The sequence below is a fragment of the Squalius cephalus genome (assembly GCF_949319135.1).
Source record: "Squalius cephalus genome assembly, chromosome: 14".
NCBI classification, from domain to species: domain Eukaryota; kingdom Metazoa; phylum Chordata; class Actinopteri; order Cypriniformes; family Leuciscidae; genus Squalius; species Squalius cephalus.
In genome coordinates, this window is record NC_137135.1 from 14,008,912 (window position 1) to 14,026,101 (window position 17,190).

The following is a 17,190-nucleotide window of genomic DNA, read 5'->3' on the forward strand; positions in this document are numbered from 1 at the left end:
TATTTGATAAATAGGTTGATGTTTTTGTTACTTTGTTTTATCTATTCATATCACGTCAGAAATTATGGCAAAGACTGTCATAAAATTAATCTACAGGTGAAAAAGCTGAGAGCAAAGCCTTCAGACACTCCAACAGCCATTCCCGTTTGTGCGCGTGCGCAGCGTGTGTTTAGTCCCCTATAGACCTTATTCAGAGCAGCGCCATGACAGGTATGAAAGTGAGGATGTGAGGGATAGACTTGCCGTGTTTCCAACGGCATCCGCTGTAAAAAGCTGTATAAAGCTCCTAGATTACTTACAATTTTCCACAGTTTATATTGTCGGGAGTTTTTTGTCAACTGAAATGTCTTGGAAAGATATTTTCCAGTGTTTCATGAGCAGAACAATCCACATTAAATAACAGTACGGCCCATTGAAGAGATACATGTCTGTCCCCCACAGTCTCGCTTTCATTCCCATTAAAAATCAAAGATGGCGCTGCTGTGAATAAGGTCAATGGATTAGTCTGTCAGGTCACGAGGTGCGACTCCATAGTAAAGTTTGATTTTATCAGCTTTACTGTCTGTGAATGCTCCCTGTCAGTTAACTTTGACGACCTGCAGCCAGTTACTAAGCACTACTCATTCAGAAACGCTGTCCCAGGCCCTGTGAAGAGGGGACCAGCCGCTACTACTCAGAAATATGTGGCTCTTCTGCACTGAGCAGCACCACTGGGGAGATGCCATCCCGGTCCATTACTACTAGCGGTTATTTTGTGCAGCCTTCTTATTTGGCAAGTTTTCCGCTCTTTTTCCTTACACTACAGCAAATGAAATGTCTAGAGCAATGTTGCAACATCTCTCACTCATACACACACACGTCTGGTTCACTATCTTTGTGGGGACTCTATATAGACTTAATGGTTTTTATACTGTACAAACTGTATATTCTGTCTCCTTACACTAACCCTACCCATCACAGAAAACTTTCTGCATTTTTACATTTCCAAAAAAACTCATTCTGTATGATTTATAAGCTTGTGTACCCACATGCACACACGCCACTCTTTTGACTGTGGGTGTTTTTTGTCCAACACTGCCCTCTCCTGACTGAATAATGTGTGACTGTTTCAATGAAACTTTTCAAGTGGTTTTAGGTTAGAGCTGTTTAGAGCTAAAACAAATTATGAAGATATAAATATGTGAGTTTTTTTCTACTGCCAATCATGCTGTGGATAAAAAAAAAGTTCACTTGAAGCATGTGTAAAGAACAAAGTTTATTCATTCAGGTTTTCTTTATATTCAGAAAAAAAGAAATGGCAGAAATCTTCAACAATCAAGTCTTTGTAAACATCAGTCAAACACACTGGTCCATATCAGGGTCTCTAACACATGCTTTCATACACGCACACACACACACACACACACACACACGTTCTATCTCAGGCTGTTGCTGTTGGTTTGAGATCCAGTAAGTCCAGGATGATCAGGACTGTGTCGATTCTGAGAGAAAAAGAGGGTAAAGCAGACGTTTCAAAAGCATGCACAATATCCTGGGATCAACAAAAGAGACGCATCAAAGCAGTTTACAATGTCTAGCAAGATTATAGGCGAAATATTCTACAGCGTATGGATGGGGTTTGGGTGGCATTTTTTATTTCGGATGTTATTGATATCAAAGCTTATGCATTTATGCATTTAATATCGTATTTTTTATAGTAGTGTTATTTATATACCATTAAAGTACATAAATAGTATATACATTTAATATTAATAATATTTTGAATTAGCCTTTATTTTATATTTTTAATGTATTCATATTATTTTTAGTCTGTTTTATTTTGGTTTTAATTTTAGTACTTAAACTTTTATTGTCAGTTTATTTTGTCTAATATATCCTTATTTCTCATTTTAGTTTTTTTAATCTAATATTTATATTTTAGCTTTACATCCATTAACGAAAACTGTTACTGTTTTAGTTAACAGTAACAACACTTATTTTATTGAAATAAAATAACTTAATTCTTTAAAAAACTGCTATAAATATGTAAAATCAGAAAGTGCATTTACACATTGATTAAATTTGCATGATTAAAGTTTTAGATACACATTATGAATGTAAATGAATGAAAATATGAAATTACAAAATCTGCAACTTCAAATTAATTATGAAATATATACACTTCCATGACAAGGGCAAAGTTTAAGGCTGCATCTCATTTACCACCTCCAAAGTTTATGTATTTATTACTGTATTTATTTATTAAAAAACTATAGTCTGTCCTCTAAGACCCAATCTTGTTCAAAAGTACTTTGCCAGCTGGACTGTTGTAAGCCCGTCCTGACGTTCTGCGCAATCTCATACCTTTTTTTTCTTTTTGTCTTTCTTTTTCTTCTTGCGATCAGGGTCATCATCCCTCTTTTTCTTCTTCTTCTTGGGATCAGAATCCGAAGGGGTTTCTGCACAGGAAAACACAGGTTACAGCATGCACGTATGCCAGCATGTGAAAATGTCTCAGGTCAGTACGTCACCTGGTGGTAGAGGATCCTGCGGTCGATGATGTCTGTGTTTGTGTTTGCTCTTTTTCTTTGGCGGCTGTATGTGCATCAGTCTGTATTGCTCTGGAAGCTACAGCACACACACACACCAGAAACATTAAGCTTTTAGATGTTTAAACAATATGCTGTCTAGGCATGCAGCTCACTACTAGTGCACTAGTTTACCGGGCCAGTGTGTAGTCTAAACCCAGTGAGTAGAGCTCCTGTCAGTGGACTGAAAGAGTTTCCACAGACCGGATTTTTTTCTATGAGAGAGCGCAGAGAACTGCCATCTTGAACCCCAGGACAGTCTATCATCCCTGCAAGAGAGAGAACACATCTTAGTGGCAAAATGCTATGATAACAACACCATTGTATATGTCAAAAGCCAGTTTATCACCATTTGTGGCAAGATCTTTCACGGAATTCATTGGATATTATGCATCTCTCTCTCAAATTGCTGTACCTGGTAACTCTGGTAAGAAGTTGCTCAGTTTCTCCTTCACTTTCTTGCCGCAGAATTTATTATACGCGTGTTCCAGGTTATAATGCGTGATGAGGTTTGTGTTTCCCGTCAGGTCGTTTCCAACTGAAACAGAACAACCACAAAAGCTGATCCAGATGCAGTATACACCATATGTTACATAACATTGTTACAAATCACACATGTACTTTAAGGTCTTCTTAAACACTACAGACGTATTTACCAGGCAGTTCTCGTAGTAAATAGAAAGGTTCGTTCATGGCTCCGGGTTTTCGCAGTGTAGGCCCCTCATCCCCGTGCTGTGCTGGAATCGGAGCCGCCACAGGCGCTTGGTTGGGCGGCATAGGCGGCGGAGGTTTTCCGGGGGCGAACCCCAAAGCCGCTGGCCCCGTGGGTGGCTGTGCATCATTTTGTCCGAACAAAGATGAAAATATTTCCGTCATAACTCCTGAAATTAAGTCATTTATATATTATTATAAAACAAAGTTCAAATAAAAAAAGGCCCGAACTGCTGCCGGTCACACGGGTTTTGTACTGAGTTCAAGCAGCTCTCTCACATTATCAACAACAGCGGTGCCATAATGACACGACCATAAGCGCACTCAATTTTATTAAAGGTATAGTTCGCCCAAAAATGAAAATTGCTGTCATTACTTACCCTCATATTGTTTTATACCTGTATGAGTTTCTTTCTTCTGCTGAACACAAAAGAAAATATTTTAAAGGATGTTGGTAAGCGGACGGCACCCACTGACTTCCATAGTAGAAAAAAACCCATTACAAACTTAAAATATCTCCTTTTTTAAAAAAAACACGCTAGTTTCTGTAAATAAATTAATTTGAAGCTTGTATTATTTATTTCTAACGACCGTAACATGCTTGTGGGCTGTATTATCAAATAAAACAATATTACTATTAAAACTGGTAACACAGCACTGTCAAAAAATAATAATAATAGCAACAATAACTGTAGATATTTTCTCTTTAAATATTAAATTTATATTACAATCTTGTCCATTGGAATAATTCTCTTTGAGTACTACAGTAACAGCAAATTGTGTCTTTTTAATTTATTTATTCTTTCCACCGAGACAAATGAAACACAACACTGTTTAAAAAGTGCATGAATTGTTTAATGAATAGAGTACACATACTATTGGCATATTATAACACAATAAACCATGCAGATGCACATTAAGTTCATATTCAATCTTAACTTAATCAAAAAAAGAGAGAGAAAAAGATATTTAGACTATGGATGTTAGAGAGACCCGAAGTTTTCAGATGAGGAAAGAGTCAAAACAACTGGTTCCAGATCTTCAAGAGATGCCTGCAGGCGGAGAACAAGGGGTAAAGCTGAATCTGTGGTAACATATGGCAATGAAAATGTTTGAGTGTCTCAATGAAATCAGTTTTTCCTCTTACCCTCCATTCCTCCACTCCTGAGGCAATGCGCTGCTCGGTGTGTGTGATGTTCTCTCGGCCGGCCTGCACCTTCTGAGCGAGAGCAGCGTTCTCCTTCTGGAGTTTCTTCAGCTGGATCCGCATGTACTCCTCCTGCTTCTTATAATAAGACACTAAACCACTGCACACATCCTGCTCTGGAACACCACTCGGACGCCTGCAATATATAAAGGTTCAAAACAAAGCAAAAATCTTTAATTTAGAGGGATGATAAGAGAGAGAGATAGTAGTATTTCACCGCTGGAAAGATAATTGTGTATTTAAATTGGGTCATTTATGTAGTAGAAATGTGAAATTATTTTAGAAGTTGGTGCCTTCTAGACTGAGAAAAGCCAGAAAATTTATTTTTGGCTCATGTGGATGAAAGACAACAACTCCCAGAATGCACTTGTTTTGCTGCCCTATGAGGCCACTCCCAAGCCACGCCTACCGGTTACAGAGGGCAGTATCGGAAGAAATGATACAACTAGGCTACTAGTGACTCGAAACTGAAAAGACGCCGTTTTATCCATAGACTGTAAAAAATAGGTTTTATTGTGAGATCCCCCTATGGACGGGTCGAACACGTGCGGGACGAGCTCCTCCTACTGGCTGGAGTCTCTCGCCTCTGGCCAAAAAAGCCTCCGATGACACAAAATGACAATTTTTGCATCATCAGAGTTTTTTTTTCCAGACACACAATACAGAAATCTCTCGTCTCAGGGGGACATGAGGAAGGGAAGCACGGTCATTCCAAAATACTACCGGGTTTCTACTGATACAAAGCTTCAAAGGTATAGCGGAGGATTTTCTTTTTCCGGGTGGATCATCAAGACTATTGGTCCTCCTAAGTGTCAATCATTCTGGTGATATGTTTATGTAAGGCCGTCGTACGTGCTCGTGCACACGATTCACACGATGGCGTGCACTCAAAACACAGGTTGGGCTTCCCACTGATGCCTCAGTCACGAAGTTTCTACTTGACAGGTAAAGTTTGGCATGCTATTTGGAGAAATCCATTTAAAATCACTGCTAGTAAAAGTTAATGTAAGCTATGATTAGCTCGTGCATGCTCTCTCGTGCACACGTTTAATAGGCGTTCCCTGTCGGGAGCAGGTAGAGTGTTGCGCATGTGCATTTTTTCAAAAAGTGGAGAGGGCGGTTCTTTTCTAAAATTCGGGAAAATCCTCCGCTATACCTTTAATGCTAATCGGTGAAGTATCCCTTTAAAGACAGATCGTTTTTTAAAGGAGATGCATGTAGTTTCTGCGACACTAGTGGCACGAGCAGAATTACAAAAATAAAGCATATTTCAGACAATTTCGCACCTCCCCCAAACACAGCTCCTAATGGGTGCTTCTGAAGGGATGTCTCAACAGGTACTTTCAATAAAAGCTCCAACATATTAGGAATACATTTAGCTGTATTGCTATGCATCATGATTAAGCCACTGACTAGGTTAACACTGTAGAGCGAATGTGAGCGTATAGCATATGAGTTATAATAAACCCATCTGCACCAGGTGCATTTTTGACATGACACTCCACCATTGTTTGAGGCTGTCTACACTGGACACATCAAAGGATACATCAGAACTGGTACATCTGTCTTTCTGAACGAGTGAATGATGATGTTGTATTGAACCGTCCATCATAGCGTGTGACAGCGCAATGCCCCGTTCGCTTTACCGTGTTCATGACCCGTTTAATCATTGATGGTCTATATGTGGTGAATTTTTGCTTTCTCTTCTGTACCCAAAAGCTAAACGTCTTTTTCCATGTAACGCTTCAGTTTTTGGCTGAAAAAAAACCCCAAATGTCTCCGCTTACTACAGTGGCCACCCCCCCCCAACTCGCACTATTGGTTGAGCAGTGATTGACAGATCTGAGCGGACCGCTCTTAATGTTTTGGTGGTACCTGGGAAGCTCAATGTTTTCACATTTGGGGGAGACAAACCCATGAATGTCATACTAATATTACAATGAACAATAAACTGGGTTAATATAATGTATATTCGAAATAAATCTTACATGCCTCACCTTTAATTTAAAGCATTAAAAAAAGATACAATATTTGAATATTCAACTTAACCAACAAGAGGGCCTAATGGAAACATGGGAAAATGTTGGTAACCAAACAGTTGATGGGCCCCATTGACTTCCATAGTATTTGTTTTCCTACTATGGAAATAAATGGGTGTGGTCAACAGTCCGGTTACCAACACTCTTTAAAATATCTTCTTTTGTGTTCAGCGGAAGAAAGAAACTCATACAGGTTTGGAACAACTTGAGGGTGAGTAAATGATGACAGAATATTCATTTTTGGGTGAACGATCCCTTTAAGAGTTAAAAGGAATTAGCTCCACAGTCCACATACTGTGTTGTATATTGTTACTGTTAAAAAAAATGGAGGCACTGTTTCCCCCATTTTTATACATTATACAATCCTGTATATGGTACGTAACTATTTTGTAGTAATATTATGTTATTGTTTTATTGTAGGAATAACGCCTATTTTGGTTATTGTATGTATTGTAGAAACAAGACTCAGTGGAGTCAGGAGAGCATCAGTCTGTGAGCTCACCATGCAGCTTGTGGCGTGTCTTTAGCAAGCTCCTCCAGTTTGTCCAACTCTTCAAGCTTCACCTGCATGTCGCCCTCCTCAATCACAGTGTCAATTTCTTTCTGAACACATCACCAACACAAAACATGATTAGAATGATCACTACTAAAACTGTGCACAGATACACTGCTAACATAAAGCAACGTTCTGATCAAATAAACTGCTGAATGTTACACCGCTCAATCCATCAAATTACCCACGTGTAATCTGTTGTGTGTAGATAGTGTGACTTAAGACTGTCAAGAATGTGTGTGGGAGGGATTAAGAAAATGAAAATGAAAATGAAGCCCATTTTAGGACCATCAAGATTACTTTAATTGTGACATTATTTTCATGACAATTAAAGGCACAGTATGTAAGTTTCAGCGCTAGAGGTCACTTATTCAAAACAATAACAAAGGCGTAGTTTGATGATGCCATGACTAAGGGAGGCATCATGGGAGTCGTCGTCTTCACCTCCACAGCCGATGGAAAGCAGTCCGATGGGACTCAGGCAGAAATCGTGTTCATCGGTGAGCTAATGTATTAAAGTCTTATTAACATTACTGTGCTATGAAGCAGGGCGTAGTCGAGAGCCTGGGACGTTAACATGCCTCACGTTTTGCGTCCACCTCCTTCGCCCCTGAACTTTGTGAGTTAGCCTACGTTTGAACACTTAAATTCACATGATTTTATTTCCTTCTAATGAAACAGTCGCAAGCGCTGAATTACTCCTAATACAGGCCACTTCACTTGAGGAATTTAAAATGTGGGGTTATGCATTGCTGTTTTACTTGGTCAAAACAATCACACTAAAATTACATTTGAGTGTGTGAAAGTTGTATTATAATGTTATATAACTCGTTCGCTCGGCGGCTGCTATGAGACACTCAATCTCTATTACCTTATCTCTATTACACTTTATGTCTGTAAAGCTGCTTTGAAACAATCTACATTGTTAAAAGCGCTATATAAATGAGGATGACTTGACTTGACTTAGCACTGCAGTAAACTAGATCGATATTAGAGTATCATATTAATAAAAGCTGGATGACTTGTGTTCCTAAATGGAATGCAATTAATTAAAAAATATATTGTATGGTGGAGAAAATGCTGTATTATTGTAGCTCTTTCTGATTATGTTATGTTATTTTTAGGGCTGTCAAAAGATTAATCGCGATTAATCGCATCCAAAATAAAAGTTTGTGTTTACATAATATATGTGTGTGTACTGTGTATAATTATTTTGTATATATAAATACACACACATGCATGTATATATTTAAGAATATTGCATACATATACTGTATATATATTTATATAGTTTATATTATATATAAATATAATTTTTTTTATATATAAATAACAAATTTTTCTTAAATATATACGTGCATGTGTGTGTATGTATATATACAAATTTAATTATACACAGTACACACACATATATTATTAAAAGCAAACTTTTATTTTGGATGCGATTAATCGCGATTAATCTTTTGACAGCCCTAGTTATTTTATGTGTTTAGTTAGTAAACAGGGACATTGCACATTAATAAAACATTTCCGTAAATACACCATAATTAGCCAAAGGCTATTTTTCATCTGTAACTTAGTCCTTGGACATAATGTTACAAGTCACCCTGGAAAGAAATATGTGGTTAAAAAAATACACACTAGTAGAATTTAATCAAATACAAAACACAATCATTGACAAGGGCCGTTACACTGTTTTAAATATATAATACACACAATCTGTAGCGTGCACGCATTACCTGTACTAAAGTCTGCAGTTGGCTGATGAACTGTTTGTGCATGGCTTCAGTCAGCTGAGGGTTTTGCTTTGACAGCGGCTGGAAATAGTGGGAAAACCTATCGAAACTGACACACAGAGTGCAACTAACTTATTAGTAACAGACAACAAAACCAACCAGTCTGAATGCGGATTAAGTGGCATTATCCGGGTTACCTGGCGTTGTCCAGCAGCCACTGCAGACTCTTCTCCATCACTTTACTGAAGAGCTTGAGTCTCGGTTTGGACTGAGATGACTTCACCGAGTCACTGCGACGAGTCGACGCTTCAGACGAAACATCACCGACTTTCTCCGCATTATGTTGAGCTGAAACAGATTCGCTGCTCTTCTCGGACTCCTCCATGTTACTGCCTAGCTGTTGATATTTACAAAAGTCCCCGCCAACCACGCGCGCGTCACCCTACGGAAAGCGAGCAGCTGCCAGTTCAAATCGTTTTCTCGAAACGCGCTTATCTGGTCTGAAGGTTCATATTACCGCACTCACCCCTCAGCTGTCTTATGATCTATTTCTACCCTCCCCTTCTCTTTCCTTTACCACATGGGAGTTGGTTTTTTCATCGGCTGCAGCAATGAGTTTAATTAGAGGCCTTGTTTCCACTTTATACCATCTTCCAAAGATTTATAAATGGTTTTATCGGCCCTATTACCTGCTGTCACTGCTGATGACCCTGGCGTTTCCCCTCGTGCGCCGCTGCCCGGGACTGTGCGAGCATTTGCCCTCTCAGAGAGAAGACAACAACTCATGCGCCTTCGACTGGGTCAGTGCTGCAGCTCAGAGACAGCCTTCAGGAAACTGTCATGCTCATATAAAGATGTTTTACTATAGCATAACTTTATTGCAGCTTAATAACACTTTACACTTGCACGAGCAGAAAAGTAACATGGTACTACTGACATGTTTTTGGACCTTGGTACTGCTGCATGCTGTGCTGTCTGTCCCTGTAAATAAAACAAAACGCAATATCTAAGTGTATCCTACAGCCTACAATAATGTCATTGTTATATATACAGTACCGGTCAGAAAAAAAACAGTAATATTGTGAAATATTATTACAATTTAAAATAATGGTTTTCAATCTGAATATACTTTAAAATATACTTTATTGATGTGATCAAAGCTGATTTTTAAGATGTCATAATCCTTCAGAAATCATTCTGATATGATGATTTATTATCAAAGTTGGAAACATATTTTTTTGGAACCTGCATGTGAAACTTTTTTCAGGATTCATTGATGAGTCAATGGTAATGTTTCCAGACTTTTATATAGCCTATGTGTTTATTTATTTGTATTATGTGTATTATTGTTCCTTATAGAGGGAGGTGGAGATTTTAATGTTTCTCAGTGCCATTGTCATGATGAAGAACCGCAGAGCAAGTAAGTTCAGATTACACACCACCAAATAGATATTCATGAAAAATATGTACATGGATGGTGCTTTATTTGAATTGAGGATTGATCTCTTTCCCTCTCAGTAACCGTGGAGCAACACATAGGGAACATATTTCTCTTCAGTAAGGTGGCGAACGTGGTGCTGTTCTTCCGAGTGGACCTGAGACTGGGCCTTCTCTACCTCTCGCTGTGTGTGGGTAAATAAATGAAAATAAGACACACTTGGAAATGGTCACGAGTACACACGTGATTCGTAAAATAACAGCATTGCATAATTCTGTGATGTGCGATATTACATTATTCTGATACTGTGGCTTCTCTATACAGTGTTCTTGATCACATGTAAACCACCGACCCACATGGGCCCCGAGTACATCAAATACTTCAGTGACTCGACTATAGATGTAAGTGAAATTCAGTCAGACTTCAGTATATTTGTCCAATATCTTCTTTTGCATGTTGATATGCATGTGTAACACTCAAACACTTCTGCTTTTTAATATTTATATTCTTGTTTTTATATTAAAACAAGCATCAAGATGTTTTTTTTCCCCTTTTCAGTGTAATCATTTGCAATTTGCCATAATTTTTGTACATTCTCGATATAAAAAAAAAAAAAAAAAACCTTAAATTTGATATCACATGGTACTGATAGACAGTAGCTATACAAGTCATCTGACAATACATTGCAGTTGTCAGGTTCCTGTGATCTGTGTCATGTCTTTTATTTTGAAATTTGCAATTCATGCGTTTATGTTGATTTGTTGTTCTGTCCATGATCTTAGTTATTTTGCTCTTTATAATTAGTTGTTTTATCATGTTTCAGTTATCTATTTAAAATTGTGTCTATCCTTTCCCCTTGTGGATTATTGTTTGTTTGTGTGTATGTGCCTCTCACGGTTCATGGTGTTATGGGTCAATATCAAGAGCTACGTCTCATGCCATGTGTCCCACGGTCAAGTCATGGATATATACCTACCATTAAACTTTTGAGGCCATGTTACATTAGTATAAACTCTGCTACTACTAAAGATTCCACATTATTTAATTTTATGTCATGTTATGTCATGAACTGAAACTAATGTGCACATTATTCCATACAATGTCAGGAAGAACTGCAAAGGGACGGTCGTGAGACATGGATTGTTGAGTTTTATGCCAACTGGTCTCCAGAGTGTCAGTCATTTGCCCCCATTTTTGCTGACCTCTCACTTAAGTAAGTCACACTACTAACACACACATCTGCTCTTAATGAAGTTAATGACTTTGCCTGTGTTCAACAGCTATAGCTGCTTAGGCCTCAAATTTGGAAAAGTGGACATTGGACAATACGGAGCAGTTGCCGAGAGGTAAAGCCATCTTTATTTCTCTTCAAAGTCGGCATGAAACAGAAGTAGCAATAGTCTTTTCTTCCCTATATTGTGGCGTATATCCGAGTGAAGCGGCTTCTCGAACAAGAACAAATGTAGTGCGGGACTTTCGTCCATGGGGAATTGATTGGATGGTTGTGGTTTGTTATTGGTGGATCTGATGTGAGTGACAGGTTGCCCCGCCCTCACGCCACTAAACACATCATCAGAGAAGAGATGACGCAATAAGAGAGATTGGAAGCTACTTTGATTAAAGATTACGAGGGCACATGAATTATAAAAAAACGAATGATAGGCACTGATAAATAATTTATGATAAATACTGCAGTATTACATAGAAATTAAGATCTGTCCAATTTCGATTGGGCTTTAACCTCAACATATTTGTAGCAACAGTCTTGTTAATAGATATATCTCTTGCTATACTAGTTATGATTAAAGACAACACTGACAGTCCTGTGCTCTCATTCCAGGTATAATGTAAACCCTTCGCCTCTCTGCAAGCAACTGCCCTCCCTGCTGCTACTGCAGGGTGGCCGAGAACTCATGCGGCGCCCTCTGGTGGACAAGAAGGGACGGGCCATTGGGTGGAGCTTCACTGAGGTACAAACTCCAACACTCTCAAGATATACAGAGCAATTGGTTATTCTTCTCTAAAACATTCGCTTGTGTGTTTTACAGGAAAATATCATTCGAGAGTTTAATCTCAATGAGATATTCCAAAAATATAAGAAACTCAGCAAGGGAGAGAAGTCTGAGAAACCAAAGCCACTCCTGCAGGAGGATCCTGAAGATGAGGAGCTAGTCGGCCCTCATGAGGAGGAGGAGGAGGAAGAGGAGGAGGAAGAGGAGGAGGAGGAGGAAGAGGAGGAGGAGGAGGAGGAGGAGGAGGAGCAGCAACCAGAGAGCAAAAAAGACAAATAAGACACAGAACTGAACTGACACATGAATTCAGCATCATGAAGCCAACACACATGTTCTCCCTCTAGACCTAATAGTGCAGCACATCTAAATGCCTCGCATGTGGAAGACTTTTCCTGCTAATCTTAACTACGACTTTTAGTTCACAGACAACTTTTCAGGAAAACAATCTAACAGTTATGTCATTCAACACATAAACCTGCAATATTTCAGCTTTCATATATCACATTGTGACCTCTGGCTTTTATAATAAATGTATTGAGTACAGTTTGAACTAGGCCTCTTTGCATTCATTTTTTGCACTCACAAGGAAAATCATTTTTAAGCTGCATTATTCTCTTAAGTCAGGGTGGTACTGCAGGGGGTTTGCCAATCACTGTTTGATCTAAAAAAAATATTAGGCTTTAAACAAAAACACAATATTAAGTTAACTTCCACCAAAGATAAAATCCTGTCCGCGATTATATAATGCCAGCGTCATAAACTATGTAAATGCGTGAGGATGACATTATACGCGTTTTATAGGCCATTTAAAATGTAACAGTCAGTTTTACAAACAGGACGTCCCTGATCCATCTCTCAATCCACCAAGGAGTTCTTGGCCTCCAAATGGTCGAACACTCCTGACTCAGGCTTTATTTTATGCTACATTTGCCTTTGAGGTTGAAAGTTTTAAAACTGCTGAGTAAATCATGTTTGATCCAGCATTAGTTATTCATACTGATATTTCACAGTCTTGAAGGAATATCCCAAAAATGAGCATGCTGTCATCATTTATTCATACTCATGTCTTTCAAACCCCATATGCCTTGTGATAAATTACAATATTTTGGGTGAACTGTCCCTTTAAATTGAGCAGCAAATCCAATCAACACACTAGGAAAAACATTAGTGAAATGAGGGAATTCCAGCAACCTCATATGAAGTTCATTATTGAAATGAACAGCTGAAGCAGGAGCATAAGATAAAAGATGTATATATTTTCAGATCATATACATATATACACATACTACCAGTGTGTATATATAGTTAAGAACATATATAGTTTTACGATTATAAATATTTTTGAAAGATGTCTCTTGTGATTACCAAGGCTGCATTTATTAGCTCAAAAATACAGTAAAACCAGTACTATATATTGAAATATTATTGCAATTTAAAAGAATGGCTTTCTATTTGAATGTATTTTTAAAATGTAATTTATTCCTGTGATGGTAAAGCTGAATTTCCAGCATCATTACTCCAGTCTTCAGTGTCACATGATCCTTCAGAAATCATTCTAATATGATGATTTGATGCTCAAAAAACATTTCTGATTATTATCAATTATTATTTCACACTTTTGATCAGTAGGCCATGAAACAATGTTTCCTGTGCACAGCTTCAAAAAAGACAGTAATCCTCCCTGTCTGAGCCCATCTGTATTAGACTCTGTTTATATGTACTGTATATGAGCCAATATGAGTCATTCTCTCTCTTTCTATTGACATGCGAATCTTTGTGAGTCTTATTATCTGCTCCCGTTTGCCTCTGAAGCCTGGAGAGAGGGGTCTGAGTATACTGTAGCATCATGGCACCTGGCAGACAGCGTGTTGGCACGGCCGAGGATACAGAGACAGATTGAGGCTGACACAGCAGACCTTCACTTGGCGAATGGCTGGCACTGCCCGCTGTGCGGATCAGAGCAGGCCTCTGTGACTCCTCTCGGGGAGTGGAAAAAAAAGGAGTGCTGTTGGACTTCAGTTCCGGCTGCAGGATGGTAACAACAACAGCGGAAAACGTTTGGAAATCCTTCACAGTATGATGCCATATTCTAAATGTCATGGAGCCAAGTGTCTCACAAAGAAATTGGGGCATTTATGAAGGGCTCTTTCCTTACATTTACAGTGTCAAACCTGATTTGAATGGCAAGGATGATAAGGGATATTTTCTCTTTGGTTATTAATGTTGAAAACAGTTGTGCTGCTTAATAATTTTGTGAAAATTGCAAAAGCATTCTTTTATGAATAGATATTTCAAAGGAACAGCATTTATTTGAAATAGAAAACTTTTGTAACAATAAATTTTATGCACCTTTAAAAAATTAAATCTTACTGACCCTGAATGTTTAAATGGATGTAGTATTTAAAATGTTGGTTATAAAACACAAAATGGCGCCAGTTACTTTGAAACAAAAGAGAGCAAGTCCTCGTTGCAATACGAGAAACATGAAATATATACACTCACCTAAAGGATTATTAGGAACACCTGTTCAATTTCTCATTAATGCAATTATCTAATCAACCAATCACATGGCAGTTGCTTCAATGCATTTAGGGGTGTGGTCCTGGTCAAGACAATCTCCTGAACTCCAAACTGAATGTCAGAATGGGAAAGAAAGGTGATTTAAGCAATTTTGAGCGTGGCATGGTTGTTGGTGCCAGACGGGCCGGTCTGAGTATTTCACAATCTGCTCAGTTACTGGGATTTTCACGCACAACCATTTCTAGGGTTTACAAAGATTGGTGTGAAAAGGGAAAAACATCCAGTATGCGGCAGTCCTGTGGGCGAAAATGCCTTGTTGATGCTAGAGGTCAGAGGAGAATGGGCCGACTGATTCAAGCTGATAGAAGAGCAACTTTGACTGAAATAACCACTCGTTACAACTGAGGTATGCAGCAAAGCATTTGTGAAGCCACAACACGCACAACCTTGAGGCGGATGGGCTACAACAGCAGAAGACCCCACCGGGTACCACTCATCTCCACTACAAATAGCAATAAGAGGCTACAATTTGCACGAGCTCACCAAAATTGGACAGTTGAAGACTGGAAAAATGTTGCCTGGTCTGATGAGTCTCGATTTCTGTTGAGACATTCAGATGGTAGAGTCAGAATTTGGCATAAACAGAATGAGAACATGGATCCATCATGCCTTGTTACCACTGTGCAGGCTGGTGGTGGTGGTGTAATGGTGTGGGGGATGTTTTCTTGGCACACTTTAGGCCCCTTAGTGCCAATTGGGCATCGTTTAAATGCCACGGCCTACCTGAGCATTGTTTCTGACCATGTCCATCCCTTTATGACCACCATGTACCCATCCTCTGATGGCTACTTCCAGCAGGATAATGCACCATGTCACAAAGCTCGAATCATTTCAAATTGGTTTCTTGAACATGACAATGAGTTCACTGTACTAAAATGGCCCCCACAGTCACCAGATCTCAACCCAATAGAGCATCTTTGGGATGTGGTGGGACGGGAGCTTCGTGCCCTGGATGTGCATCCCACAAATCTCCATCAACTGCAAGATGCTATCCTATCAATATGGGCCAACATTTCTAAAGAATGCTTTAAGCACCTTGTTGAATCAATGCCACGTAGAATTAAGGCAGTTCTGAAGGCGAAAGGGGGTCAAACATGTGGTGTTCCTAATAATTTAGGTGAGTGTATATACAGTATATATTTTGTAATGTACATTATTTAATGATTTCTGCTTGATGTAATAGGCCTACCCTGGAAATAATAATAATAATATAAAAAGACACAAGTAGCGGCAGCTTCAGTTACGTCATTGAACGAATTATCTGACTGAAAAAAAACAATCTGACTGTTGTGTGATCAATTAGTAGGCCTATTCACAGATTTGTGTTTTTTTGTTTGTTTGTTTACACGGAGACGATAATTGTATCGTTTTCAAAAAGTTTGCGTTTTCAGGTCCATTTTCAAAGCTGTTGTCGTGTAAATGAACGGCCAAAACGCATAAAAAGTTTTACGCTTTTAAAAAACGGTGTCGTGTAAATGGCGCCTAAAAGTCAGAGAAAACGAAAACACATTCCATTAATTTAGCAAACATTATGTGAACGTTTTTGTATGTTCTCTAAATCACTCCGCCCATAAGCAGTGCTTCGCCTTCTGAGAATATAGTTCCCAGTATGTATACGGTTAGAAGATGTCTCATGTGACCTTGTTATTTGTACATGCTGTGACTATACAAATCACAACATGTAAATAGGAAAATGTTGGCATTATTTTGTCACTTATTGGGAGCAGTATGCTAGCTGGAGCCATTTACCTCCAGTCTTTGTGCTAAGCTAGGCTAGCAGTGGGTGCGTCAGACAGAGTTACGGCACGCACAGAGATGAGAAGGGCATGTATGGACTTATCTAACTCTGGGGGAAACGGTGAAGAAGCTAAAGTCCCAAAAAGTCGGCGTGTTCCTTTAACGTTATACTGGAAGGATTTTAACTAAAGAACGTTAGCTAAGGTTCTGAGGATGTTCCCTGTCAGCTATGAAGGCCAGGATCACCTGCTTAGCTTCCCTCACTATCTGTGCACTGTCAGTCGCTATCAGATCAGCCATGTTCAAGTCAAGCATTTTCAGTTCAGCCATGGCCTGGAGTCTTAATGTCATTTTGCCAAGCTTTCCAGCAAAAAAAGAGGGTTGCAGATGAATCTCAATAATGAGCCATGTGCTGCAAACAGCAGGATTCTTGTCTGGTCTCCTGTTCAAGCTGTGACTTTGAGTATGCATGCTTTGCACCCAAACAAGGCAACAGGGGGCTTAAAGTGTGCTGCCCCATTTTATAATAGAGGATTATTTAAAAATCAGAATATTCAATCAGTAGGAAATAATTAAGCATTCTCAAATCAGCCCTGCATCCGATAAGCAT

General features: G+C 38.9%; 3 protein-coding genes across 3 annotated transcripts; 1 reads left to right on the top strand and 2 right to left on the bottom strand.

Annotated features, from left to right (window-relative positions):
* Positions 1-1,240: 1,240 nt before the first annotated feature.
* Positions 1,241-3,594, bottom strand: med19a (mediator complex subunit 19a). Its single transcript, XM_079892720.1, has 6 exons — positions 3,224-3,594; positions 2,983-3,105; positions 2,703-2,836; positions 2,511-2,607; positions 2,344-2,438; positions 1,241-1,481 (listed from the first exon to the last, which is right to left on the bottom strand). The coding sequence occupies exons 1-6, from the start codon at positions 3,441-3,443 to the stop codon at positions 1,416-1,418; spliced, it is 735 nt and encodes a 244-aa protein (XP_079748846.1). The 5' UTR covers positions 3,444-3,594; the 3' UTR covers positions 1,241-1,415.
* Positions 3,595-4,114: 520 nt separating this feature from the next.
* Positions 4,115-9,348, bottom strand: pmf1 (polyamine modulated factor 1). Its single transcript, XM_079892721.1, has 5 exons — positions 9,011-9,348; positions 8,817-8,922; positions 7,027-7,127; positions 4,426-4,621; positions 4,115-4,330 (listed from the first exon to the last, which is right to left on the bottom strand). The coding sequence occupies exons 1-5, from the start codon at positions 9,196-9,198 to the stop codon at positions 4,262-4,264; spliced, it is 660 nt and encodes a 219-aa protein (XP_079748847.1). The 5' UTR covers positions 9,199-9,348; the 3' UTR covers positions 4,115-4,261.
* A 76-nt stretch (positions 9,349-9,424) lies between these two features.
* tmx2a (thioredoxin-related transmembrane protein 2a) lies at positions 9,425-12,811 on the top strand (the record flags this gene model as incomplete). The annotated part of the gene is made up of 8 exons (XM_079892719.1): positions 9,425-9,613; positions 10,173-10,233; positions 10,332-10,445; positions 10,576-10,652; positions 11,358-11,464; positions 11,532-11,597; positions 12,092-12,221; positions 12,300-12,811. 8 exons carry the CDS (start codon positions 9,425-9,427, stop codon positions 12,540-12,542), a joined length of 987 nt encoding a protein of 328 aa, XP_079748845.1. The 3' UTR covers positions 12,543-12,811.
* Positions 12,812-17,190: the final 4,379 nt, after the last annotated feature.

Coding starts and splice junctions, on each gene's coding strand:
- med19a (XM_079892720.1), bottom strand. CDS start 3,443: ATGACGGAAATATTTTCATCTTTGTTCGGACAAAATGATGCACAGCCA. Junction 2,439..2,510: donor GCAGGATCCTCTACCACCAG/GTGACGTACTGA, acceptor TTTCCTGTGCAG/AAACCCCTTCGGATTCTGAT. Junction 1,482..2,343: donor AAGACAAAAAGAAAAAAAAG/GTATGAGATTGC, acceptor TTTTTCTCTCAG/AATCGACACAGTCCTGATCA.
- pmf1 (XM_079892721.1), bottom strand. CDS start 9,198: ATGGAGGAGTCCGAGAAGAGCAGCGAATCTGTTTCAGCTCAACATAAT. Junction 8,923..9,010: donor TGGCTGCTGGACAACGCCAG/GTAACCCGGATA, acceptor TCTGTGTGTCAG/TTTCGATAGGTTTTCCCACT. Junction 4,331..4,425: donor CAGGAGTGGAGGAATGGAGG/GTAAGAGGAAAA, acceptor CTCCGCCTGCAG/GCATCTCTTGAAGATCTGGA.